General features: G+C 39.6%; 2 protein-coding genes across 4 annotated transcripts; one reads left to right on the top strand and one right to left on the bottom strand.

Moving 5' to 3' along the window:
* On the top strand, positions 1 to 19,684 carry coro2ba (coronin, actin binding protein, 2Ba). The gene is made up of 12 exons (XM_049717988.2): positions 1 to 267; positions 11,357 to 11,557; positions 13,815 to 13,931; positions 14,603 to 14,752; positions 15,464 to 15,628; positions 15,805 to 15,921; positions 16,022 to 16,126; positions 16,592 to 16,688; positions 16,845 to 16,957; positions 17,054 to 17,144; positions 17,238 to 17,377; positions 18,433 to 19,684. The coding sequence occupies exons 1-12, from the start codon at positions 253 to 255 to the stop codon at positions 18,565 to 18,567; spliced, it is 1,446 nt and encodes a 481-aa protein (XP_049573945.1). The 5' UTR covers positions 1 to 252; the 3' UTR covers positions 18,568 to 19,684.
* Positions 15,216 to 25,472, bottom strand: anp32a (acidic (leucine-rich) nuclear phosphoprotein 32 family, member A). Of its 3 annotated transcripts, none has more exons than XM_049717990.1 (8): positions 25,298 to 25,472; positions 23,302 to 23,451; positions 23,112 to 23,234; positions 21,764 to 21,962; positions 21,571 to 21,671; positions 21,301 to 21,361; positions 21,073 to 21,178; positions 15,216 to 15,573 (listed from the first exon to the last, which is right to left on the bottom strand). In XM_049717990.1, the coding sequence occupies exons 1-7, from the start codon at positions 25,349 to 25,351 to the stop codon at positions 21,093 to 21,095; spliced, it is 774 nt and encodes a 257-aa protein (XP_049573947.1). In that variant the 5' UTR covers positions 25,352 to 25,472; the 3' UTR covers positions 15,216 to 15,573; positions 21,073 to 21,092. The 3 variants fall into 3 exon arrangements, with proteins under 3 accessions (XP_049573947.1, XP_049573948.1, XP_049573946.1); XM_049717991.1 differs by lacking the exon at positions 15,216 to 15,573 and adding an exon at positions 20,124 to 21,013; XM_049717989.2 differs by lacking the exon at positions 15,216 to 15,573 and having other exon boundaries at positions 20,124 to 21,178.

The raw sequence follows: 25,472 nt of genomic DNA, 5'->3' as shown, positions 1-25,472 counted from the left end.
AACCAACAGCACTCAGAGCACCAGCCGTGACTTCACTGCAGCAGCAGGCAGTCAGCCTCTCTCTGTACTTAGTGGGCGAGACACACTACCCTGTCTGTCCCCTCTCTTTTGCCTCTCTCTGTATTCCTCCTCTCTCTCTGCATTTCCAGCAACCAGAGCTACCCTCCTCTCCTCCTCATCACTTTGCCACTCCTGCAGCATCGATCTCTGTTTGAACGGGACATTGGCCTGCAACTCAGCCATTGATTCTGCATGACTGTCACAAAGGTAAGAGATGCTGTGCTGTGTGACTTAATTGTGTTTCAGGATGACTCCTATGATATTATTGGTTCGAGAGCGTGAGCAAGGTAGAGTCGGTGTTGTGGTGTTGTGATTGATGGAGCAAAGTGGGCGAAGATGAGTTGCCAACATGGTTGCAGGTGTTTACACCTAACGCTGTAGTTATGATACAATGGAAGGATGGTCGTTTCTCATCAAGTTTTCATGACCAAACTGTTTTGCCCTTTAAATCCTTAAGATACCCTTTCAAGTCTGCAAAGTTCGGGTATTGTTTGTATGCAACGTAGATGCATCCTTATTTGTATTGCATGCAAACATCCACTTTTTCTAATACTAGCTACTATATCTGTGGATGAAACTCCAATATATATATATATATATTAATATGAGCATTATCTGCATTTGTGGGTCAACTTTAATTTCGCTTGGGGTTGTGGACTGTATATGGGCCTTGGGGCTGAAGGTTACCTATTCTGTGAACAAACAAGTTTGGTGTCAGGCTGAAGTTGAGGGCAGAGGCAAGGATCCCTGTGGTCAACGACTGTGTGCACAGTTGATCTGAGTCTTTACGTTGAGCCAAGATTGTGGTTTGAGCTCAAGACTGCAGCAGCAGGTTGAATCCTCTTAATCAATTAACAAAGTGAGAGAAAGACAGAATGTCACACAGGGAAGAGTGACAGGAAGACAGATAAAGCGAATGAGCACACTTACACCCAGGAGAAGAATTACCCTGGACTAAAATAGATGCCCTAGTGTAGACACAGGACGATGGCCTCAATTGCTCGTTCCTGTATCGAATACCTGCAAGCTGTACACACAGAAATGTTCGTTTGAAGATTGAATTGTCTAGCTAAACACACAGACACATACTCTGCAACTACAAATTATCTTCCTGTGTGTGATCGTGTGGGAGGGCGAAGAGCTGCTGCTGGAGCGTAGGTTCTCTACTATAACAACTGAAATAGGAAAAGGCCATGTGCTCTTTTGTTAGAGAGGAGCTAATGTCAAAATCCGACTCCAGACAGGATGTGAATTGAATTTTTCTTATCTGTTTTGTAAAACAATCAGGCAGCTGGCCCAAATTTAGGATGGAGGTAATATTATTGTCTAAATGTTGATGAGTGGGAACAGCAGGCAAGATGAGAATAAGCTGTTTTCAAGGCTCTGCCTGCCAACAGCCGAGAAGTCACCTTGGGGCAGGATGCAGGATGCAGGACTAGTGCTACCATGCTGACAGTGCTGAATGACCCTCCATCCCTCAGCTCAGCACATACCGACAATACAGCAACACCAGATTTATCCTCCATGATGATTTTCCGTTAGAGAATGTAATATTAGGAGGACACTGCACGGGATGGCACATATTGCATTTCAAGAGGTACTGTAACAATCCCCTACTCTGAAATTGCTTTGAAAATGAAAATCAAAAAGATATTAACTTGACAATCTGTCTTTTAAATTGGAATTGTACGAATGAAAAAGTGAGACTAATAACAATGATGACTCAATTATTAAACACATCAACGACTGATGGAGCAAAACTTTAATGGTTCGCTTGCTTATAATGTAAACTAAAATGTGTCCATTTGAAGCAAAATGAAGTAACTCCCTCCACCTCCACATACAAACACAGTGAACACGCATGAGACAAGCCTGATATTTCATATTTGGTCCGTATTTGTGGATTACACGCAAGACATGATGGGCATGTTTGTGACAGTCGGTACGTGACCCAGTTACAGGGATGAAATGAAAAGCAATGAAATGCTTGCTTCATCCATCCTTTTTTAAAAACTTCTTATCCTCATGTCCACTGTCCGCAAAACAGACTGTTTCGTCTCTGGGACAGAATGCCCATCACTTCAGAATACATACATATGTTTGTTTCTAGTCCATAACAATAAAAAATAATCTGACAAAAGCCAAAAGAATAGAAAGTGAATGAACTGTCTTGTGTTTTAGTAGCAAAATAGGTAGTGCCATGAAAGTAGGTCATTACTTATTTAAATCCATGACCCTTGACTTCAAACGAGGCCTTACTTGGTTGAGTCGTCTCTGAGACAGACAGGAACTTAAGCTTTTTAACCTCGTAAGACTGACACTTTGGTCCACTTTCTTTGGCTTTACAGCTTGTTGCTATCAAAGCGTGCATGATAAATCAAAAACTACATTGTTCGAACCTAACAAGGTGGTTATTGCCATTAGATTAGGGTTTATACAATTAAGTTCCAGACGTACTAAATAGTAATCCTACAAATATATCCAGAGTCATTAAAATGAAAATTATACAATTATACAATACTATTTGTATTGATTTGGCAAAAATAGTAATAGCCTATGTCTATAATTTACATAAATACCACCTTGGCTAAGCCATCTAATGAAATAGAAAAAGGACGGACGGAACACTACTGAGCAGTACTAAAATAAAACAGACCTTGAGTATGGTTAGATCTAAGCCTACTTTAGTGATTTCTTCTGAATGTTCAATTTATGATTTTTTTTTTCTACTGAAGCAGAAATAAGATAAAGTGTTTCCTTGATTGCAATGCATATATACAGCATGTGGTGCCATGAGAATGTTTTGGGCACAACTGTGAGTCGGCGGATAAATAAAAATAAAAATCTGTAGGTGGGCAGATTTCCGCGAGTTTAGTCTATTGGAGATCCTGTGACACGAGTGAAAGAACCATTATCCTCTTTTATGACCTAAATCTGTGCAAGTGCGTGTCGCCATCCTCAAGGTTTCAAAATAAAACCCCGCAGCTTGCATCTGGTACCTTACGTAAGACTAAAGTGGGAAGAAGAACCCCATATGGTGTTCCCAAATTCTTTTACTAAGATCGCGTGATAGTTTCCTCCATTAAAGGCTCCCTTTTGTGCTGATAGTTGCACTCAGTTATCCTCCTATCTTGACATGATGAGCACAACAACACTTTTCTGAATTCCAAAGTGTTTCCGGAAGGCTGTCTGACTATCGTCTGTCTGCAAATCTCTTGTGAGGGAATTTGGGTAGTGAAGGAATAAAGGGGCCAAATTGTCATTCATGTTGAAACCAATTTCTGTTCATTTCACAGCTTTTCAGAAGTGTAAGAAAGATTTGTGGTCAGCTACTGGCACAAAAGGTTGCAGAGAGTTTGAAAGCTGTGATCTGTACAGGAAATGGTCCAGTTCTTTTGTGAAGGCTATTACAGAGAGACCAGTGTGTTATGACTGACAAAGTAGATGGGGATGGACATGACAGACTGACTGTTTCTTCTTTTACTCTTTTAAACACAATGGGGAAATCTTGCTAAAATTGAAGAGTGTCCATTGTCAATCATAGCGGCACTAATGTGTACCCTCCTCTTTAAAGAGCAAACCATCACTCAGTCATCTTTCTTGCTCATGAAGGATGATTTAAATCATTAAGAATGAATAATGAAGGTCCTTGCAAATTGCAAACAGGGTTGCAGTTGTGGCTAAAAAAAAAAAAAAGTCAAAATACCCGGCTAGCAAGATTTGTGCTTAGATCTAAAATTTTTGTGTCTCTCTCTTGAGCTTCTTTAGGGTAATTACGTTTCAGGATCATGTTTGTTTCTAGTCTATATCCAAACCCTAACCAAATGCCTGAGATCGGAAAACCCGAGACATATTTTAGCTTTAATCCTCAAATTAGGAGGAGTACCCTTGAATAATGATTAGAGAGTGGGCAAATACAGTGTGCTCGCCGTTGGGGAAAAAAATGCTTGAGGTCCTCCCTCTCGAGCATAAACACAGATGTTTACATCCAAAGCTTCATCTCCATCCCAGTGATGTGAATGCCGTCTAATTCAAAGTAGCTTTCCAGCTACTGGGTTTGTAATTACATCTCAGCAAATAGCCCAGTTATGATGCCCTTCTGATGACATTCACTCATATGTGCTTTGACAGAGTTTAGAAATGTTAAGCCTCTGCTAGTTACTGTGAAGATGTTAAGATTCTTGCACCCTAATTAATATAACACAAATTCTTTTGATATGTTGCTGCTTGAGCTTCTCATAAGTTCTATTTATATTATTCTTTAATCGATGCTATAAGAACATGACCACGGAAAATCTCAAAGGTCTTTGCTTAAGGTACCTCACGTACGATACATCTAAATGTCATGTGATTTAGCCAAAAGGCTATTGACAACTTGTTTACATGCACACACTCGTTCACACACTGGCACACAATAATCTGCAAGCTAAATCATCTTTTCTTGGAATTTGAAAAAGATCACCAGTGTAAGAGATTAACAATACTAAATCCAGAGTTAATCTTCCTGCTTGAAAAGAGCAGATAACAGACACACGCAAGAGAGATGAATCGAAAGACAAAGTTGTGCAAAAGGGAAGACTAAAACTGTGAGACAAAAGAGGGGGAAAGGCTAAATAGTTGTGAGAAAGCCACAATAAAGATTTCCATACCAGAAGACATTCCGATCTCATGAGCTCATTGCCTGTCAGAAAACGTCCAAATTGCTCACTTTGTGGGTCTGCAAAATCGTACATTTCAAATGTGCATGAAAGGGCTCAAGTGCATTTCCATATGAGATGGGGGAAGCCTCCAATTGGGATGTCACTTACTGGGAATACAATATCATTCAACCACATGCCGAAAGCCTTCACATTATGACAGCGATGGACTTGCCTTTGAATGACTTGAACTAATTGTGAAACACATTCAATGGAATGGTGTGTTACATTTCTTTGTTTTTGTGTAAAGTGGTTGTACACTATTTGCATTTGGTAGAGGGGGAATCATTTGTTAATTTGCATTATTCCCTTTCTTTTCCAAATAGAATGGCCACAGTATGAGGTATGAAATATGAAGTTAGGTATGAGAATGTGGCACACTGAAAGAGATTGGAGGACATGAAGCAGTTCTAATTCAACTCAAACCCAAGCAACGGTCTTTCAGAAAGTGAAATGTTTTTAGACTTTCAGAGAAACCAATGTCCTATCTTATCATGACGCTAGCATTTATAAACCAGGGTGGCTTTTCTGACACTATTTATGGCAACAGTTGAAGATGCACTGATGGGTTCATGCAAAAGCTGCTATGCTGCTGACGGACAATCAGGCTGGTTCTCTCCCTGGAACAGTCGTTGACAGAAAAGTCTTGTGGAATCTACATTATTTTATCCCACATCTCATTCTCTGACAATAGCAACGCTGTATATTCTGCTGTGATGTCATTTTGCACATGCTTATGCAACATCAACTTGGATTTGCCTAGCGTCCAATCGCCAGCTTTTTTTTCTCAACGTCTGGTTGGGTTGTTGATCATGATTTTATTTTGCTTGCTTGACTGCAGATTTAAGAGATTTAAAAAGAAATATACAACACATCTGAACATACATTATGGTCTGAGCTACCAGCATTACAAAGCTGAGTGAACATTAGGGAGTGCAGTGTTGAGCGGGGAAAGGAAAGCAAATCAATGGTGAATGATCCTGGCGCCCACACACACGCATGCACGCATGCATGTGCACACACACACGTACACGCTGAAGTTCAATCAGGTCAAACTCAGCCCCGTATTATGCCGACGGGCTCCGATAGCGGTGTAAATATAGATATTAGCAGGTACTTTCTAAGCAGCACATAATACAATAGCTTTGACTTTCTTCAGCATCCTTTTACTCTTTGTGCTTGTTTTTTGTGTACACAGAACATGTTACACAAACTTATTCATTCCTTTAATGCAAGATTAGTTGTGTTGCTGCTTTAAACCACAGCTTCAGCATGAATTTTGTCAAAGCAGAGATGCTTAAGGCAAGGCTAGTTGAAGGTTAACAAAGTTGATGAGATCATGATCAGTGTGTCAGCAATAGTCAACTCATGCCTCATCTACAGACATTATCATCATCTGTCTGAGAGTTTATAGAGTGTACTGCAGGTCTCAGGTCTGGACTTCACATCTAAAGCACTTGATAGCATCATCCAAAAGGGTATAACAACCACTAAAAAGACACACACGTATACAATAAAAGAGCAAATTTAATATTTGTCCAAAGGGTAATGTGAAATGAGGCTCCCTGGACTGTACTGTGGAAGTCCAGTTGACAGGATGGCAATAACAGATCAATGCAACAGACTGGAAAGATGTGCATGAGTGACCTTTTAATAGATATACAATATCTAACAACAGTGCACAAAATCAATCACTTTTCTATCATGGATGGTGCATAGGAAACTGCAAAAGAAATTAAAATGAAGCTATTTGAAATATAAACATACTGTGTGTACGCAAGCCTTACATTGATAGGAAAATTGGGATCTGACAGCATTAGCGCCAAGATGCACAACTAGAGCCCTCAGACTGCAGAATGGGAAAGTCTTGTCCGGGCAGATGGTCTGGCGCCGGACTTTGTCATGTTTACCCATCTGTCTGGTGAAGTGTCTTCATTCTATCAGTCCATCACTCCATCTTTCCAGACAGTGATGGTTGTAAAGAAACATAAAGTGAAAGATGAGATGAGTCAAAGAAAAGAATGAATTCAGATTGAGCTCAAAAGTGTTCGATTGATGAGCTAAAGATAAGAGTATCCAGTCCATCTTGTTGCTAAAATAGTAGAGCGTTTTTTTTTGGGGTGCGCTGAGCCTCCCAGATTCCCACTTTGACGACTAGGGACTAATTTGTGACTCCCGCATTTTCTGGATTATAAATCGCTCCAGAATACAAGTCGCACCAGCCTTAAAATGCATAATAAAGAAGGAAAAGACATATAAGTTGCATTGGAGTATAAGTCTCATTTTTGGGGGAAATGTATTTGATAATATCCAACACCAAGAACAGACATCTCATCTTGAAAGCCAATTTAAAATAAAAATAGAATAGAGGCAACTCCAGGCTGAACGGTACGGTATGCTAACGTTACATGAACACATAAACAAGGAACTGAGAACGTGCCTGGTAACATATTAAGAGCGATTCAGATAACTATAGCATGAATAACATGCTAACAAGTTTACCAAACTATGTGTGTCGCTCCAAATCAGTAAATCCAGTGAAATCTTCATCCTCTGTGTCACTTTTAAACAACTCCGCTAACTCCGGAGGTAGAAGATGTGGCGCTTCTTCTTCTTCTACGGCGCTTACGTCAGACTCGTCGTCAGTTGCAGAAATGATCACCACAGGCGTAGAGCGCCCTCTTGTGGTTTAGTGTGAAAATAACATGTGAAATTATATAAAAATGTGTTAATAATTTCACACATAAGTCGAGCCAGAGTATAAGTCGTATCCCCGGCCAAATTATGAAAAATAGTGCGATTTATAGTCCGGGAAATACGGCACTAATGGTACTCTTTTCTTTCAGCAAATGCATGTCCGGAACCATTTGACAAGAGAGACTATACTGTATAAGAAATTATATTTGGTGAGGATTTCAGATGGGTCAAAAATACGAGAGTAATTTCACCGAACAATAGCCCCCTTTTTTTCCTCTGTGGTGATGGATGGCTTCTTGGACAGTCATTCTTTGTGTGCTGTGCAGGACGTCATTATTTCCTGTCACAACTAGGGGCAGCTTGATTCCTGAAACATAATTAGCTCTGCTTCGGAGTCTCCTGGAGTTACTTTCTGTTTTTGTTTTTTTTTTGTTTTGTACAGAGAACAGAATAGTCCAAAAATGATGCAGAAAAGATACATGATTTGCACCAAAATAAACTCAGTGCTGGATCTTATCCTTGTTCTCATTGCTGATATAAATACAGAAGTAAATGGGCTTGCACTTTTCTCCCTTTAGCCATTGAAGCACTTGAACACACCATTCATTTAGTGATGACAGCATCAAGGGCAACCAAAAGTCCAGCTTGCCCAGGAACTACTTGACATAGACTGATGATCGCACTCATAGCCTTAAAGTACAATGATGCTCACTCCACTACCAGAGCCAAGAGTGAAATTTTCTCTCCAAGAGGGCACCTTAAAAGATGTACCACTTTTGAAATAGAAGAGTAGAAGTGGTCAAGTCGCCCTAGAGGGACAAGAAATGCATATGCATTGCTTTGACTGTGCAAAAAGTTTGATAATCATACACAGCCAGTTCCCAAGGCAGAAAACTATTCCGGCCAAATGGTAACACTTCCTGTGTGAATGAGCCCATTTCACACTGTGCCAAAATCTGAATTTGGCTAAAAGAGTGACAGCATTTCTCTTTGTGAGGTTTAGTCCTTACTGCGAAGGGAAGTTGTGATAAATGACTGCATAATGTCACTGTGAGGGAGAAGAGGCAAGCCAAAACACGACACTGGGCGGCCTTGCTACATTTAAATGACCCGAGGTATTGACATGCTGTGGATTTCTTTTGTGTGTCAGATGAATGTAGGATGTCAGATGGTCAAACTGACTCAGTTGGGGTACCCCTGATGATTGTTTTGTTTTCCCATTTGAAATAGCTTAAAATCTTTTGGGTGATGTTGATGTGGCTGTTAAAGGTTACACATCTTTTTGACAATTTGGTTAATGTATTTAATTACATTGAAAAATACATCTTAGGGAATGTGTGACTTTTAAAGCTGTTTTTATTTTTTAGAGGGGAGGGATATTAACTTGCGGTGTTCGCCCTGTGACAGGGCCTAAATGTCTTAAGAATATCAAAGGATATGCAATAATTTCACATGGATTTAACTAAGCTGTGGATTTCTTTTGTGTGTCAGATGAATGTAGGATGTCAGATGGTCAAACTGACTCAGTTGGGGTACCCCTGATGATTGTTTTGTTTTCCCATTTGAAATAGCTTAAAATCTTTTGGGTGATGTTGATGTGGCTGTTAAAGGTTACACATCTTTCTGACAATTTGGTTAATGTATTTAATTACATTGAAAAATACATCTTAGGGAATGTGTGACTTTTAAAGCTGTTTTTATTTTTTAGAGGGGAGGGATATTAACTTGCGGTGTTCGCCCTGTGACAGGGCCTAAATGTCTTAAGAATATCAAAGGATATGCAATAATTTCACATGGATTTAACTAAGCGCCACAAATTATGAAGCCCTCTTTAGTGGGGAAATATGACAAATTCCCATGAGCAAGCAGCAGAAGTCATTTGGATGAATGCAAATGTGCATGACATGCAACATAATGAAGGCACTGCATCTTTCTAGTGATGCACTGTTGACATAGTTTAATACAATTCTCCAGGGGCCCACTTAGTTGGAAGATTACTACTTCAAATCAGTCAAATGAGTAGAAGTGTGTGCTTTGTGAAATGTCAGAGGGCTACATTGATACATGAAGCCATGTTAACATTTAAAATGAGATGGAGGAGGTTGATTGTGGCAAACATTTGCAGTTGGTTATTATAAAAAATAGATGCTTTTCCAGGGCTATAATGGTGACTCTGCTCGGGCTGGAGCAAGCAGTAGAGCACAGGTGTCAAACTCAAGGCCCGGGGGCCAGATACGGCCCACCACATCATTTTATGTGGCCCGCAAAGACAAATTGTGCATCAAATTCGTGTGTCATTACTAGAATTGCAAATTGTCTTCACTTTTAATATCATTTTTTTAAAAATATTTTACCAGTTTTTACTCATCTGATTTGAAAACGAGTTATTTGTCAGTTTGTTTTGTAGCTTTTACTGTATATAATATGAGGTGCTCATACATTTATTTGGGTTGGCAGTCATAATGAACCTCCGAAAGAAGCTATGACTACAATGCGGCTCGCGAAAAAAATGAGTTTGACACCATTGCAATAGAGTATGTAGATTTCAACAGCTGACTCAATAAAGAAGGTGGATGTCTGACATCCGAGTGTATCAAAGCAGCTTTGTGACGACAGTATGGATGTGAAGTACTGTGCTTGAGTGCAGGATTTTCATTTTCCCTTCATAGTAGATCATCAACTCAAAGTGCTCTGATCGGAACGGCTTAAAATACTGAACAACATTGAATTTGTGCGCCTCACAAATCTTAGATTGCCTCAACCTTTAAATGTAACCAAGCCATTTTATCAGTCGCTATCTGACAGTACGAGAGATCGTCCGTCCTTTCTCACATTGATTATTTTTACCACTTTATGTGACTTTTATCAGACATACACAGAGGGGACAGCCCACCCTGCAACTGTGGCTTTGTTTAATGGAAATGATTTCAATCATGTTTACTTCAAAAAAGATTCTCAAAGGACAGTGAAACATTTCTCCATGTGAGCTATTAGAAGTTAAGACATTAAAAGTGTGCCAATTGGGTGTGTTTGGAGCAGAAGCGATATGTAGGGGATTCCACAATTCCAGTAGCAAGGTGTGAAGTTTACACCATCCACCCACACCTTTGGTGAATGTGCACACATCACAGCTACAGGTGAATAAACACAGCTGTGAGAGAAGCTTGTGTGTTTGGGCTGGCATCTATGTGTGAATTAATTTGTGCAGTGGCTGTAATGAGTAAGGCATTCAGTGAACTTATGTACTTGCACATTATAATTTTAACCCTATTGATCTTTTTCAGAAATTGTAAAATTACAATGACTCTAGGTTGAAGCCAACCAAAATATATCCTACTGAAGTTGTCTGGTCAGCTCAATTGCCAATTGTAAAACAATTTTGATTTTTGAATTAACTTTTCACCCAATTAAAATCTTAGCTGTAGGTTTCTTTTGTTAGCATTTCGTATATTATACAGTACCGTATTTTCCAGACTATAAGGCGCATCTAAAAACCCCAAATTTTCTCAAAAGCCGACAGTGCGCTTTACAGTCCGGTGCGCCTTATATATGTACCAAATTCCTAAATTTAAACTGGCCCGAAGCATTGTGTCATGAAATCAATCATAAGTGGCCCGCTGAAGACTATGAATCATGAATCAAAAAGACTATGGATCATTATTTTGTGATTATAAAGTAATTTGTTGCGTCTGAAGTTGAAATAAAAAAGATAAAGAGGAGAATGATTTGATTTGGATTAAAAATCTGACATGATGCATTAATAGTGCGCCTTATAGTCCGGTGCGCCTTATATAAGGACAACGTTTTAAAATGGGCCATTCATTGAATATAGTCCGGTGGGCCTTATAGTCCGGAAAATACGGTACACGTGTTTAATCTCCAATATGTTCTTTTGATGTTAGATGTCATGGCGCTCGTCCTACCGAAGCTCCAAGTTTCGAAATGTCTACGGAAAGGTAGGCAGTCGGGAGCACTGCTACGATGGAATCCCCATCACCAAGAATGTCCACGACAGCCACTTCTGTGCCGTCAACTCCAAGTTCCTGGCTGTGGTCACTGAGAGCGCTGGTGGGGGCTCATTCATCATCATTCCTGTTTCCCAGGTAACACTCGTTGGTTAAGCTAGATGCTACATGGGGAATGCAATGTAACTGAGTTTATCTCTGAGGCCCCCGACATTGCAAAGCAACATATGATTTCATGTTGCTTTGCAATGTCTGGGGGGGTCATAGAGACAAATTCAGTTATGATGCGTTGTTGTTGGGTATTTTTTGTAATGAGGAAAAAAGGAAGAAATTAAATGGATGGCTTACTCATGTTCAGACATTTGAGGAACGACATCTGCATTTTTACAATCAGAGCGTGAGCAGCTCATTGGCACTTTTTAGGTTTTGTATGGAATAACATTCATTCATTCAGATAAAAGACAAAATTGTAAAATCCATCCATCCATTCATCCATCCATGCATTCGCTAAAAATGCATAGCGAAGTGGCCACTGTATGGGAAAGTGTGTTAAAGTGCTGCTTTGAATGGAGAAAAACAGATGTAATTCAAGTTATGTGGCCATTCGTTTCAACAGATTCCAATTTAATTCAAGTCTCAAGATAAATCTAACTTTCACTTGCACATCAAGATCAGACACAGTTTCACATGTGCTAATTCAGACATTATGATGTCTGTTAAAGACATACGTATATAGTCGTCCAAAATAATGGAAAATTCAGTCCTGTGACAGTTTTGAGTTTCATTTTAGTCTACTTTTAGGTTTCCTATATATGTCTATATGGTTGCTCATTTGTCACCACTTAAAATTCTGCAGTTTTGCATGTATTTTGAATTCACAATGAATGTGACTGAGTAAATAGATAATTATTTGAAAACCTCACTTGGATTTCATGGGAAATGACACAGGTCATCACTTTTTCTGCAATTCCCCTCCCCACCCTTGTCCCTGAGATGTTATGGGAATGATGACAGACGTACTAAAATACGTAAGTTGTTATACAGAGTGATAAAATTGACTGACATGGGTTGGTACTGTAAATGCTTTAAGTCTCCAAAATGTGTTAATACAAAAAAAAAGCTTTTAGTGCAACACCATTTTTTTCCTCTCCTGATGCTGACACCAAGGTTATGTCCTTCATCGAGGCTGACATATTATGATGACAGCCACCCCTCAGACAAAACCACCAACAGTGTGCTGCCAGTACCACCTGGTGCACCCAGGAACCCAGAATGTAGAACATTGGCTCACTAACACCTGAGACATGGAGTCTTTCACCCACAACATGGCGGCAGTGTGCCCACCTATTGTTTTGCTTCAGAGACAAGCAGCTGTGATGCTTTTCTACACTGAGGAGCAGCAGCATGCCCGTGTCCATCTGATAAACTACAGCAGCAGAATAGCAATTAACCTCCAGAAGCATGACTCATCATATTCCTTTTAGTCTAATTGGAAGTGGCTGGCCATGTGGGAGAATATACCTTGGAAGATTTATAACCTGCTCTGAAAAGATTTGCAGACTTTTTAAATTAGAATGTAAGAATATGAAACTATAAAATATGAAAAAAACTATTTCTCATGGTGGCTTTCAGTGAGGATGATGATTAAGGAATGTTTAATTCAAAACTGAGCTCCTTTAGAATTCTGACTTAGCATCACTCCCATAGCCTCTGTCTTGTCTTTATAGTATAATAAAAATGTCCTCCCTATGAAATACTTTGCCATAGAAGTATTAGAATGCATTGCGATGGACACTGTTGCATGTTTTCACTGTTGTGAACTTTCCAATATGCTTTTACGCCATGTCAACTTTGATAGCGTGTTAGGGTTGATGCTCTTTGCTTCTAATAAATTTTAATAACATAAGTGAGGGTACTCGACAGACTGTCAAAAAATGTGCCATGCTCATTCTCACAGTTCAGAGAAGACAGTGCATATAATGACACACACACAAATGGAACAATCACAACCCTGATTTGAGCGAATGTGACGTAACACAAATCTCTCAGGAATTAAAAAAAAGGAGGTCAGTGGACTAAAGTGACATCAAACATTTATGACGTCACTCACATCAGTTTACCAGTGCCTTATTATTGTAGCTCAGTGCCCCGCAGTGGTCACAATGGGTTATTGCAACAACAAGTCCCCCACAGTTTTTTATGTAGATTTTGTTTTATTTTCACTGCTGAGAGTACTTAACATAAATGAGTACATTGCCCAAAAGATTTCTTGGAAAACTTATTTGATAAGACTAGAAAATAATGTGCTCATTCATTCATCATGCATTAGATATCTGTATTGTACATACGTATATGACCATGAGAAAAGCAAATATCCATCTTTCCCTCTCTTCAGTCAGGCCGTCTAGACACTCACTACCCAAAGGTATGCGGGCACCACGGCAATGTACTGGACATCAAATGGAACCCCTTCTTTGAAAACATCATAGCCTCATGCTCGGAGGACAGCTCGGCAAGTGACCTTCACCACTTTTATTTGATCCTTTTCATCTGATTGTTATTGAGCATGCTCAATTCAAGATTTCCTTTTTGTCTCCGGAGGAAATTAGTCCCAGATATGCAAACGTTTATGTGGAACACAATCCCTCCAGTCCCCATCATTCCCATCTTTGCCTGATTTAGCAAGTGTTAAACCGTATTATGCCTTTTTCAAATGCCTTTTACTGGTTCAATTCTTCTTGAAGGTACTGTATCTAGTTACCTGAAAGGCATTTAAGGGATGTACATTTTCTAGCTGCTCACTCACTAGCATCTTAATACACTGATTGATCCTGCCTATGATTTATGTTATCTTGCACTTCAAACCTTAGATTTATATAAATGCATTATTGCATAACTCCGAAAATCACATCACAGTGAAAGCATGATAATGTAGCATGTTGTGCTATGTAGTAGTTTCACAGATGATGAATAATCCCCTCTGGTCATGATGGTGTTTTCAGACATAACTGTAATCCAGTTTAATCTAAAAGCCAAGTCCTACACTAAATAGGGCATCTCTGTTTATATCATAATAAAGACCACAGAATAAAATGGGCCCTTCTCTAATAATAATAATTCACTTCTTGGTTTGTGTTTCTATTAGCCTGTCTTATGACGCAGTTTGGCATGTGAATATGATAGGTGCGAATATGGGAGATCCCGGACGGCGGCCTGCGGCGTAACATGACCGAGGCAGTGCTGGAGCTGTACGGTCATAGCAGACGAGTGGGTTTGATCGAGTGGCATCCTACCAGCAGTGGCATCCTATTCAGCGCTGGCTATGATTATAAGGTATCACGTCATACTGCATTGACAACACACAATATATCCACTATGCAGTCATAAAATCATTTTCTTTTGACTATGCATAGAGGAAACAAATAAAACCCCCAAATTGTATTCCTTGTTTATTTCTTCCTGAGGACAATTTTTTAAAATGCACTTGGGACCGCACACCAGAAAAAGGCAGACACACAAATATTTAGAGATAAAAAGTAATTTTGTCATAGGTGACATGGCATGACTCCTTGTGTGTTGCTCCAAGTCAGCAAGAAGTTCTCTCAGATGCCCTAAAACTGCAATGCTGACTCAATGATTTTTTTTGTTGGCATTTCAAATATGTTTTCATGAGTGGAAACATTTTCCCTGCCTCCTCACATTTTGTCTGCACTATACTGGCTGGTTTGTACACACCGATTAAAAATAAATCAGCCAGCGCAACTCATCTCAGGTTTGGTAGATCACAATGCACATACAAAATTCATCAATTTACTTCATACATACATCTACATCTTGCAAAAAAAAAAAAAAAAGTTTGAGTGACACAATCCTGGTTAGTCAACCAAATTCCACATTTGTTTGCATGTGCAATCACGTTTGTGAGTGTTGTCACAGGTTCAAGCCTTTACTTTAATAAATCAAGATCTTGGTCTTTTGCCAGAGGCCATTAATTCAAAGACATTAAAATAAGCTATGAAGTCCACTCATATCCCTTTCCGTCAGATCCTGATCTGGAACTTGGAGATTGGAGAGCCAGTAAAAATGATTGACTGCCATACAGACGTCATCCTTAGCATGTCCTTCAACACAGACGGCAGCCTGCTGGCCACCAGCTGTAAAGACAAGAAGCTGCGAGTCATTGAGCCGCGCTCTGGCAGAGTTCTTCAGGTAAGTTAGACAAAATGAGGGTAGAAAAGCCCTTTAAATTTTCAATAGTACTTGGAATCAAAATGAAAACTGATCCCCAGATAGGATTGTTGTAGTTTTTCATGCAACAAAGAAATTACATGTGATTAGTTAGAGCAGCTCCAACACTTCACTCCGCCATTGTGTTCCTCCTCCAGCAAGCCAGCTACAAGAACCACAGAGTAAACCGAGTGGTATTCCTGGGCAACCTCAAACGGCTGCTCACCACAGGTGTCTCTCGATGGAACACACGTCAGATTGCTCTTTGGGATCAGGTCTGCTAAACCTCCGTATGGCGGTTTCTGAGTGCGAGAAGCAAGCGTGTGCGTGTCTGCCTGAGATTGCATCAATATGTGGTATGTTGATCTTTCTCAGGAGGATTTGTCCATGCCAGTGATGGAAGAGGACATAGATGGTCTCTCAGGATTGCTGTTTCCTTTCTATGACTCGGACACTCACATGGTGTACCTGGCAGGCAAGGTGAGAAGATCCCACTTCTGTCTCACCCTTGGGTGTCGCCCAAAGAATGGGTAGTGGGATGCATATCCTCAACTTTGACAGAAAAACAAAAATTCCAACCCACCCACTAGTAGTAGACATTGGATCATTCTGGGAAAGATAGTGGTGGTGATCAAATAAAAACCATGGAATTTTTAGAAATGCACCAGAAACCTTTAAAACGGTTGCCTCATTCTAGCTCCTAAATCTTCCCTCAAAGTTGTACTGATAAAGCATTCAAGACTGCAGTAATTGTTTTCATTTCTGTTGGTTCGCTTCAAAACCTTTGACAAAGGAAACGTGGAAAACGGTCAACAGCGTTCAGAGAGTCGTTACATGCCTCTGTTCTGTTCTTGGAGTCAGACTCAAAATGTCAACTATTGGATTCAAAAATATTGCATAAACTCATACATTTTATCAAGTTTATTTATTTATTTTTTTCACTAGGGAGACGGCAACATCCGTTACTTTGAGATCACTACAGAAAAACCATTCATTCAGTACCTAATGGAGTTCCGGTCCCCGGCCCCACAGAAAGGATTAGGTAAAGAAAAACCTTCTATCTACTTCGTAAAAAAAAGTGACCTTGTAAAGTAAAAAGGTTTGATCAAAAAGTAATGAAAGATAAAGAGTCACGTCAAACGAAACCCCAATTTGTCCAGTTCTGCTTTCACCTTTATTATGTCACTCTTCATTACAGGTGTGATGCCAAAGCATGGTCTGGATGTGGGAGCTTGCGAAGTGTTCCGCTTCTACAAACTGGTCACCCTGAAGGGCTTGATAGAGCCGATTTCAATGATTGTACCAAGAAGGGTCCGTGAGAATCCCAAGGATCATCATTTTTGAACCCTCTGCAATAATAGCAATTGTGAATTCACTCAAAACTGATTTGATGTATCCGTCTTACAGTCAGACACATACCAAGAAGATATTTACCCAATGACGGCGGGAACGGAACCTGCACTCTCAGCTACAGAGTGGCTCAGTGGCAACAACAGAGGTAAGGAACACTTTGGATTTAAAACTCATTGTTTGTCAATGTTCTGAGTTTGTGATCTATGACATCACTGCATGGATTCTTTTCTGCAAACAGACCCCGTCCTAATGTCCCTGAAGGATGGTTACCACCGACCAAACAAGTTAGTGTTCAAGGCCCCAGTAAAGGAAAAGAAAAACGTGGTCGTGAATGGCATCGACTTGCTTGAAAACATACCACCCAGGACAGAAAATGAGGTAGAAGATAATTCCCAAATAGGCTGTTTTTGTCTTAATACAGTGCTTCTCATTTATTTCCTGTTACACCCCGCCACACACACACTGAACATGCACTACAAAATGAGAGCTTAGTCTCAGAAAATAGAACCAAATAGCAAATAAAACTGCGCATAAACAAGCATGTTAAAGGTAACGTCTATAAAACCATCTCCAAGCAGCTTAGGTTCCTGGGACTACAGCTGCACATATTACTCGAAAATTTAAGATCCATGAGACTTAGCCAACCTTCCAAGATGTGGCTGCTGGAGGAATATTCCTGACAAATTAACGAGACAGATAATACAAATGCTAAGAGCCAGAACAACCTCAGAAGAAATTAAAGGTGAACATCAAGTTACATCAACGTTAGATCATAGTAGCCTTTATATGTGGACTTCATGGGAGATGACTAAGAGGACACCACTGTTGAATATAAATCATGACAAACAAAATGCCAAACTGCAAGTTGACAAGCCACAAAACGTCTGGAAGAACGTCTTACGCACAAAAGAGACATAAAAGGAACTTTTATGCAAAAACTACCAGCTCTATGTTCATGAATGCAAAACTAAAGAATACTAAGAAAAGAACATTGTTCCTACTTTGAAACATGCTCGGAGGCTGCTTTGCTTCATCTGGCACGAGATGTCTTGAGACTGTGCATGATACAATGAAATCTCAAGACTATAAAGGACGAAAAAATGAGCTGCACAGTCAAAAAGCTGGGTCCCAGGCGCATGACATTAGTACTGCAACAGGACAAAGCCCCAAAACACAGGCAAAAACAGCCACTACGAACAAAAAAAAAACACGGTATAAAACCTCTGTGGAAGGAGCAGAAACGTGTCTGCAGAAAGCACCCTCCAAACCTGAGACAACTGGAGCAGTTTGCTCAGGAAGAATGTCCGGTATCGGTATTGACCATGCTTGTTTGACAATTTCTCTTCCAGATAATTCTGTTGAACTGCGATTTATAATATAATGATAATGAACATTCCTAATTTGCTATCTCTTTTTTTCTCTCTCCAATGCAGCTCCTGCAGATGTTCTTTCGGCAGCAGGATGAGTTGCGGAGGCTGAGGGAGGAGTTGAGCACTAAGGACGTGCGAATACGCCAACTGGAGCTGGAACTCAACAACATGAAGAATTTGAGCCCCAACAACATTTGACCTCTGACAAAGCCGCCTGCTTTGCCTCGAGTTTGGACCTCCAAAAAGCTTTGGGGCGTTCCTCCATATTTGACCTTGTAACTCCTGCTGCCCTGCCTCACTGAACATTTTTTTTTTTTTTATTATGGTACCTTAATATTGTAATAAAGGCAAATATGTTACACAACAGAGTAGGGGTGATTGATTGTCACACTGAGGGAAAGATCGCAATCAGTAAAATGTTAGTTTACTTATGAATTTATTGGATTGATAAAGGTGATGAATTTTCTTCCATTCGTTAAGACTCTTCTCTTACTTGCAGCTAATAGGTTCTCCCCCAAAGTGCTAACAAGCCATTTTTTATTATTGGAGCCAAATTGGTGGACTAAATGCAATTGATGCATATTTTTCATCAAGGCCTTAAACAGTACTGCAGCTTGTCTCCAGGGAGCTACAGCATCATCTCAAAATGGCCGACATGTACTTGTGTTTATTACTTCTGTTACGACTGTTCAAATACGAGGCATGGGAACCTTTGTTTTGTAAGGGAACATTTGTTGAAACTTATGTATTTGGTTTCAGGGCTAACTACTATTTATTTGTTGCTTTTTTTTCCTCATATTGTTTATGACGGTGACAAGGCAAGTAATGATTGTGATAATTGATTTTGCTGAATGTTTACATGTAAATGTTGCAGGATTGTTGTGGAAGTGGCCCTTTAATGGTTTTTGACAATGCCACCATAACTGCAGACAAGGTAGATATGTTTATAGGTAGGTATTGTATTCTCAAAACTAATTCCTTTAGTTGTTAACTACAGTGTATCACGGTTACTATAAGCCATGTTGACTACAAGTAAATGTCTAATTTTGCTCTGCCTCTAATAGTAAAAAGACATGTATGATAACTTTAAACCACATGTTGTAAAAGCTTATATAGTGTTCTCCTCTTTTGACTGAATAATAGCCATAAAACTTGTTTTTTTCTTGGCAATTATTAAACATTTTCAAACTGATCCTGTCATTCATGGTTATGGAAAGAGAAAAAGTTACATTGGTTACAGTATATGTGTAACACGAATGAAATGTGAACCTCCAATGTGGTTTAGTAAAGGTCGATTCTCCTACGCAGATTATAACTTTGAGCATTTCTTGTGTCAATGATTGTTACACTTTTGCATTGCAGAATCCTATCGGGTGAGTATAAACTCAAACATTCATATACAATTATCCAAATTTAAACATTTTTTTTAGTGTTGAATAAGTCTCTAATTATTGCATAATCCAGTGAGATCCAACATCAGAGCTAAATAATACACCGCAATACATTATAAATGAATAGGTCTCAATCAGTGGGTCACAAAACTGATCAGTGTTATCTTTTATTAAACCTCATTTAATTGTACAAGGGGTCGACTTTAATTTGCTATGTAGCCAGTTACCCCTGAAGAGGTGCATGAATGAATGGGAGTATACGACACGGTGACATTAACATTATACAGGCTGCATGTTCATCAGATTTAGAGATGAAGAAGAAATTGATCATGTTGGGGGGGTAAAAAAAATCAAAGCTCCAAATATAAATAAACGGCTTTTATTGTTGTAAATGGGAAGAGGACAAACAATTTGAAAGGGTATTGAAGGCCGATTTGACCAGGTTGTGTATTGTGAAAATTTAAATACTGTAAGAGAGGTTAAGTTCGCTGCACATAGAAGCAGTTTTAACATTCATGGCCCAACCAGACTTTGGCTGTACTCCCAGCACATTTCTAAATAGTGTCTAATAGTTTGTCACAGACAAGAATATGGACAGACACAGAGATAATTCTGATTATGAATTATTCACCTTTCTGGCGAGATTATGTTTAAAAAGTAGTGTTAAAATCCAAGAGGTTTCACACTGCCCGTTCTGAGTAAAGTAGAATACATCATTCACATCTTACAATGTATGGGTTCACATCAGTTCTGCTGCTATCAGTGAGAATACAAAAAAATAGATTTGGTCAATATTTACAAGAACACGTAATATCCGAACTATGAAAGCTTAGATTTTGACAAGGGTCGACTTTTGCTATAATTTAAATACCTCAGAGGGTCACCCTCAGCACATGGTTAACGTCAAGATAGCATAGTACACATGGTTTATTTCTAGGAAATAAAGTATACTCTAAGTCAAAAATAAGACAAGGGGACAGATTACTGGATGGGATCCCGGCTCACATATCTGAAACTACGACTCAGAACTAGGCATGCGTTTTCGCTTGTTTTAAAATGGAGGTCTTAAAATACATATGTATTCACAAACGGGTCTCATACAAAGAGTGAGAAAACACCCCAGGCAACTCTTCAAACGTTTATCCTTGCCAAGCTTATAAAATATGTGTCTGCAAAGTAGTTAAAAGTGGACTGTAAAGATCTTCAAAGGTGCAGCGCTTGTGACAAAAGGGCAAAGAACCAAAGCTCTCCTTCTGATGGGAGAATCACTTGGTTACCGGGAAGAGACTGGGACACACAAGTTCAAACAGACCTGCAAGTTCAAATGACACCTCAATCATCATCGTCGTCATCGTCGTCGTCGTCATCTTCTCCTTCTTCATTCACTTCTCGTTTTCTCTTCTGACCCCGGTCTTGTTCTATTGCAACAACAGTCAAATTGTTTATAATGCCAGAAGACATTTAACAGTTTTTCCTCTTTCATTCAAAGAGCAACTCTGCTTTTTGTTGTTGTTCTTTTTTGTCATTCAATCCTACTTACGCTCTTCTGCTTCCTCCTCATCATCTACTTCTTTGTCATTCAGGTCCTCCTCATCTTCCTCCTGATGATCAGAATGTCTTATTTAAAATAGAACCCCCTTTTTCGTACAAGCAAGGACTTTAAATAAAACTGTGACACATAGTAATTCAAGATTTCATCATAACATTTACAGCAAAAACACCACACTGACTGTATTTTGCAAGTTACCTAAAAGCAGCTATAAAAAAAAAGATTTGATTAAAAATATTTCAATGATAATTCAAGTCTGACTTCTCCACTCAGGCCAGCCTCTTCATTCTCCTCCTCATCATCATCTGCCTCATCTTCCTCTTCTTCTCCTGATGGTGCAGCGTCATCAAAATCCTCTTCATCTGGGTAAAACCAAGGGCTCTCAGCAAAATGTACATGTATGTAGCGGTCAGTCCCGTAGAACTGCTTGAATGTAAATGCGTGTCAAACATACCGTCCTCCTCTTCATAGCTGTATTCCCAGCCTTCTGCGTAGAGCTCGGCGTCGGAATCCGGCGCCTCTTTATCGTTTTTGTCGAATCCGTCCAGATAGGTGAGCTGTGGTAGCAGCTTGAAAACGCTGTCTCTGTACTCGCTCAGGTTTGTCACCTCACACGTGAACAGCTCAAGACTTCTCAGGGACCCCAGATCTTTCTGTCAGAAGGACGAGTCTTATCAATGGTGGAGCATGTATGGAACAATATATGATGTGATTAAAGGGAGTATTTATAGGTAATATTGACTTTTGACTTCTTTGGTTTAGATGCAAATAGTTGGGTGTTTAAAGTATCTGCCCATCAAGTTATTTTCAGTAACAAAAGCTAAAGAAATATCTACAACTGAAAAAATACTTTAAGGAAATAAAATAAAAATGATCGTGCTTGGAAAAAAAAAAAATCACTAACTAGGGATTAATCTGTAATTATACAAGGGCATTAACCTGCTCATGCCATGGTCCCTTGACAGCAAAAATAATAAATGAAACAACCACTTCAAGTTCAAACATTTTGTAGTCAATATAGAAAGTTTTATGAACTTTTTTTTTCCTTTCCCTTGCAATACCTGAGAACTTGACTATAAAGGGTCACTCCAATCCCATCACTTCTTACAGGAATGTAAATGCTATTCAGTACTCAAATAGATTGTAGTTTAACAATGGTAATAACAACTACATATATAGTGGTCACAATTTTTATGATTACACATTTTAATTCTGCTTTGTTCTGTCTTCAGGGTACTTCATATTAACTTATCCAAAAAAAAGATGATTGTGTCAGGTTTGCTCGTATAATCTAACAACTAAGTTTCTAGTTTATTATTATTATTAAAATCAGGATAGCATAGTACACATGGTATTTTTATTTCTAGTCTCACAATGTCATCTGCAAACATTATAGACACTCTTGTCTGATCTCATCTGTCAACTCAGCCACATTGGGTGTGCAGCCAGTACATTCTGAGTGCCGGTCCCAAGCCAGGATAAATTTGGAGGACTGTGTCAGAAAGGGAATCTAATGTAAAACAAGCCATTCATTGCATGAGAAAGTTTCTTGTGGTCCTACGCAAACATGGAAGCTATAAAAAATTATGGAATTTGATTTAATAAATTTCAATGCAGTTTTCTGAGCCAATCAGTTTGAACACCATGGTATAATTTCCATGCATGTGTAGGAACCCAGAAAGTTTCTCAGGCAATGATTTGGCAGCTAAAATGTCAGAAGCTCTAGAGCATAGAACCACTTTGAAGTGATGTGGGAAGCATTTTCAGACAAAACAGTCAGATTTCAGCCATGTTTAACTCACCAGTGGTTCAATGGTGCTGAGGTCTTTAATCCAGTTGCCGCCTAAATTGAGATGAGTGAGGTTGGGACATTTCTCAACCAACACTTCCAAGCCTCCTGAAATCTCATTATCGCTGAGTTCAAGCTGTGCATGATTCCAACAATCAGAACAATATACACTCTTAACAGGTTATTTACTATCCAAAACCAACCTTTTTGAGTTTTTTTAACTTCGGTAAGTGGGCGACCGAAGTCAGTCCAACCCTCACTGTGCTCAGGAATTCCAGCTCCTGAAATTCCTCTGTTAGCCCCTCGATTTTGCCATCATTGGAGCGACAGTCGTCAAGAATAAGCTCTTTGACCTACAGTGCAAACAAATTCAAGTCTGATTATCACTTGTAAAGCCAAAATGAATGGAGTAAAATGAATAACATGAGGCTCAAGCACAATCATCCTCACAAATGATACAAGGGAGAGCACAATGCTGTATCAATTAATGATACATACCATAGTTTAACCACTCTAATAGCTAATTGCGGAGCCCCACCCCAAACTTTAATGCTGGGACGGGCGAACATTTGTGCTCAAGCGCCACATTTTATTTTTAAAACCTAAAGATGAGGTTTAAACAGAACTACAATACATACAGTGTATATTGTGTAAATTTTATTTATTTTTTATTTAACCTTTATTTACCCAGGCAAACAATTAAGAACAAGTTCTTATTTACAACTGCAGCCTGACTATATATAAAGTGGTTTGTCTTCATACAAACAATTAATTCAAATTTTTTACCGTATTATATATAATTATTAAATTGATGAAGCAATTATTTAAATAAAAACGCAAGTGTGTGTTAAAACGCATGTTTTATTTATAATAAATCAAATGTAAAAAATACAAATACAAAATGACAATTAACCAATTTAAACAGCAAAATACAGATTAAACACAGAGCCGCTAAATACTTTTGTATGCAATTTTTCAAGAACGTGTATACTTCGCTGACTTTTAGTATTATTTTTCCAAGCTTATAAAGTACAATACAGAATTGAATTGAGCGGATGGATATTCACGCAAGTGCTGGGACCTTCCAATGTGACACCAATCAGCATCGAGAACCGGAACGTAGACCTGCATAATATTATTCCGCTGCAGCTAGTCTTCTCGCGAAGATCATTTAACGTTACGTAAATTATATATATTTATTTGCTTATCCCTAAAATAGGTCAATTTTATTTGCTGTATTGAGCAGGGACGCGTGTAAACGACGAAGAGGCGACGTTTGTCCGAAAAAAACGAAGCCAAAAATCCTAGTCCTTAGAGTCATTTGTTAGTAGGAGGGGCAACGAAGGCGGATTACGCCACTGCTAGGCGAACGTTCCTTCCTGTTGTTTACGACAAACAAACGCAGATAGGATCGATGGGCGCTCATAGGTTGTTATTTATAACCAGGTATTATCAAATTGCTCGTTGTTTCATGTCGAATAAACGCGGCGTTAAAGTGTTTCAAAGTACCTTTGTACTATAGTAAAATGGCGGCGTGTGTCCTACTTCTGGAAACAACCATGCGCCGGTGTACGATGCGTTTTCGATGGATGGTACGACGTAATCGAAACGGCACGACAGCTTCAAAGGAGTAACCCACACCAGCAGTTAATGCGTGCGAACGTGAATGTCGCCGTATTGTGCCACTGGGTGGAGGAGAGGTCGTAAGGGTGTTTGCTTAGCAGCGCACTCCGCAAATGTTGGCGCTGCTCGACAGCAAGCCTCACCATAGTTAAGTATTGAGCTGTGCTAACGAGGGGTAACTGGGTGGAGCTGGACAGCTGCACCTCGCGGTTTCGGGATTGATTTGTCGTTACTTAGCCACATTGCTCCAAATTTGTTGATATTTCCTAAAGGGCAGCACAGATGCATCGTGCCAATATTAAACGGGGGCGAACGAATCGGAGCGCCCCGCGGATCAAAAGTTATTATGGCTTCTCTCGCCGCTTGCCTTGTTTACGGCCACACACGGGAGATGAAACTGACGCGGCGGCAACACCTGTCACTTGTCAACATGTTCGCACCGACGCAGCAGGACGTCCGCATCTTCCTCAGACTTGACAAACTTTGCATCTCTCACTCTCCACCACGCCAAGAATGCACACTAAAGGGTTCATCGTCCTGTTAGAAGCGAAAGCGATGGTCCGTATGTTCACTTACGTCCGACGGAGTACGGTTCCGCAGTTCCAGGTGAATTCTCTTCTTCATCTCCATTTTAGCTCAGCGTGCTCTTTGATACACACTTTTAATAATTACCACAAATGCTCCTGGCACCTCCAGAGCAAGGCTGTTGCAGTTCATTCAAACTTGATCCGCTAAGGTGGGCGGGGCGCAA

Source organism: Syngnathus scovelli, chromosome 4, assembly GCF_024217435.2.
Source record: "Syngnathus scovelli strain Florida chromosome 4, RoL_Ssco_1.2, whole genome shotgun sequence".
Taxonomy (NCBI): Eukaryota; Metazoa; Chordata; class Actinopteri; order Syngnathiformes; family Syngnathidae; genus Syngnathus; species Syngnathus scovelli.
The sequence above is the reverse complement of the archived record's forward strand: the minus strand, read 5'-3'. Positions and strand labels throughout refer to the sequence as shown.

What these genes read in the sequence shown, in the direction of transcription:
- coro2ba (XM_049717988.2), top strand. An exon ending in GGCCCCACAGAAAGGATTAG is followed by an intron (nt 16,689 to 16,844) that starts GTAAAGAAAAAC and finishes TCTTCATTACAG; the next exon opens with GTGTGATGCCAAAGCATGGT. An exon ending in CACCCAGGACAGAAAATGAG is followed by an intron (nt 17,378 to 18,432) that starts GTAGAAGATAAT and finishes TCTCCAATGCAG; the next exon opens with CTCCTGCAGATGTTCTTTCG.
- anp32a (XM_049717990.1), bottom strand. Translation starts at nt 25,351, where the DNA reads ATGGAGATGAAGAAGAGAATTCACCTGGAACTGCGGAACCGTACTCCG. An exon ending in CAGCTATGAAGAGGAGGACG is followed by an intron (nt 21,672 to 21,763) that starts GTATGTTTGACA and finishes GGTTTTACCCAG; the next exon opens with ATGAAGAGGATTTTGATGAC. An exon ending in TGAGGAGGAAGCAGAAGAGC is followed by an intron (nt 21,179 to 21,300) that starts GTAAGTAGGATT and finishes TTGTTGCAATAG; the next exon opens with AACAAGACCGGGGTCAGAAG.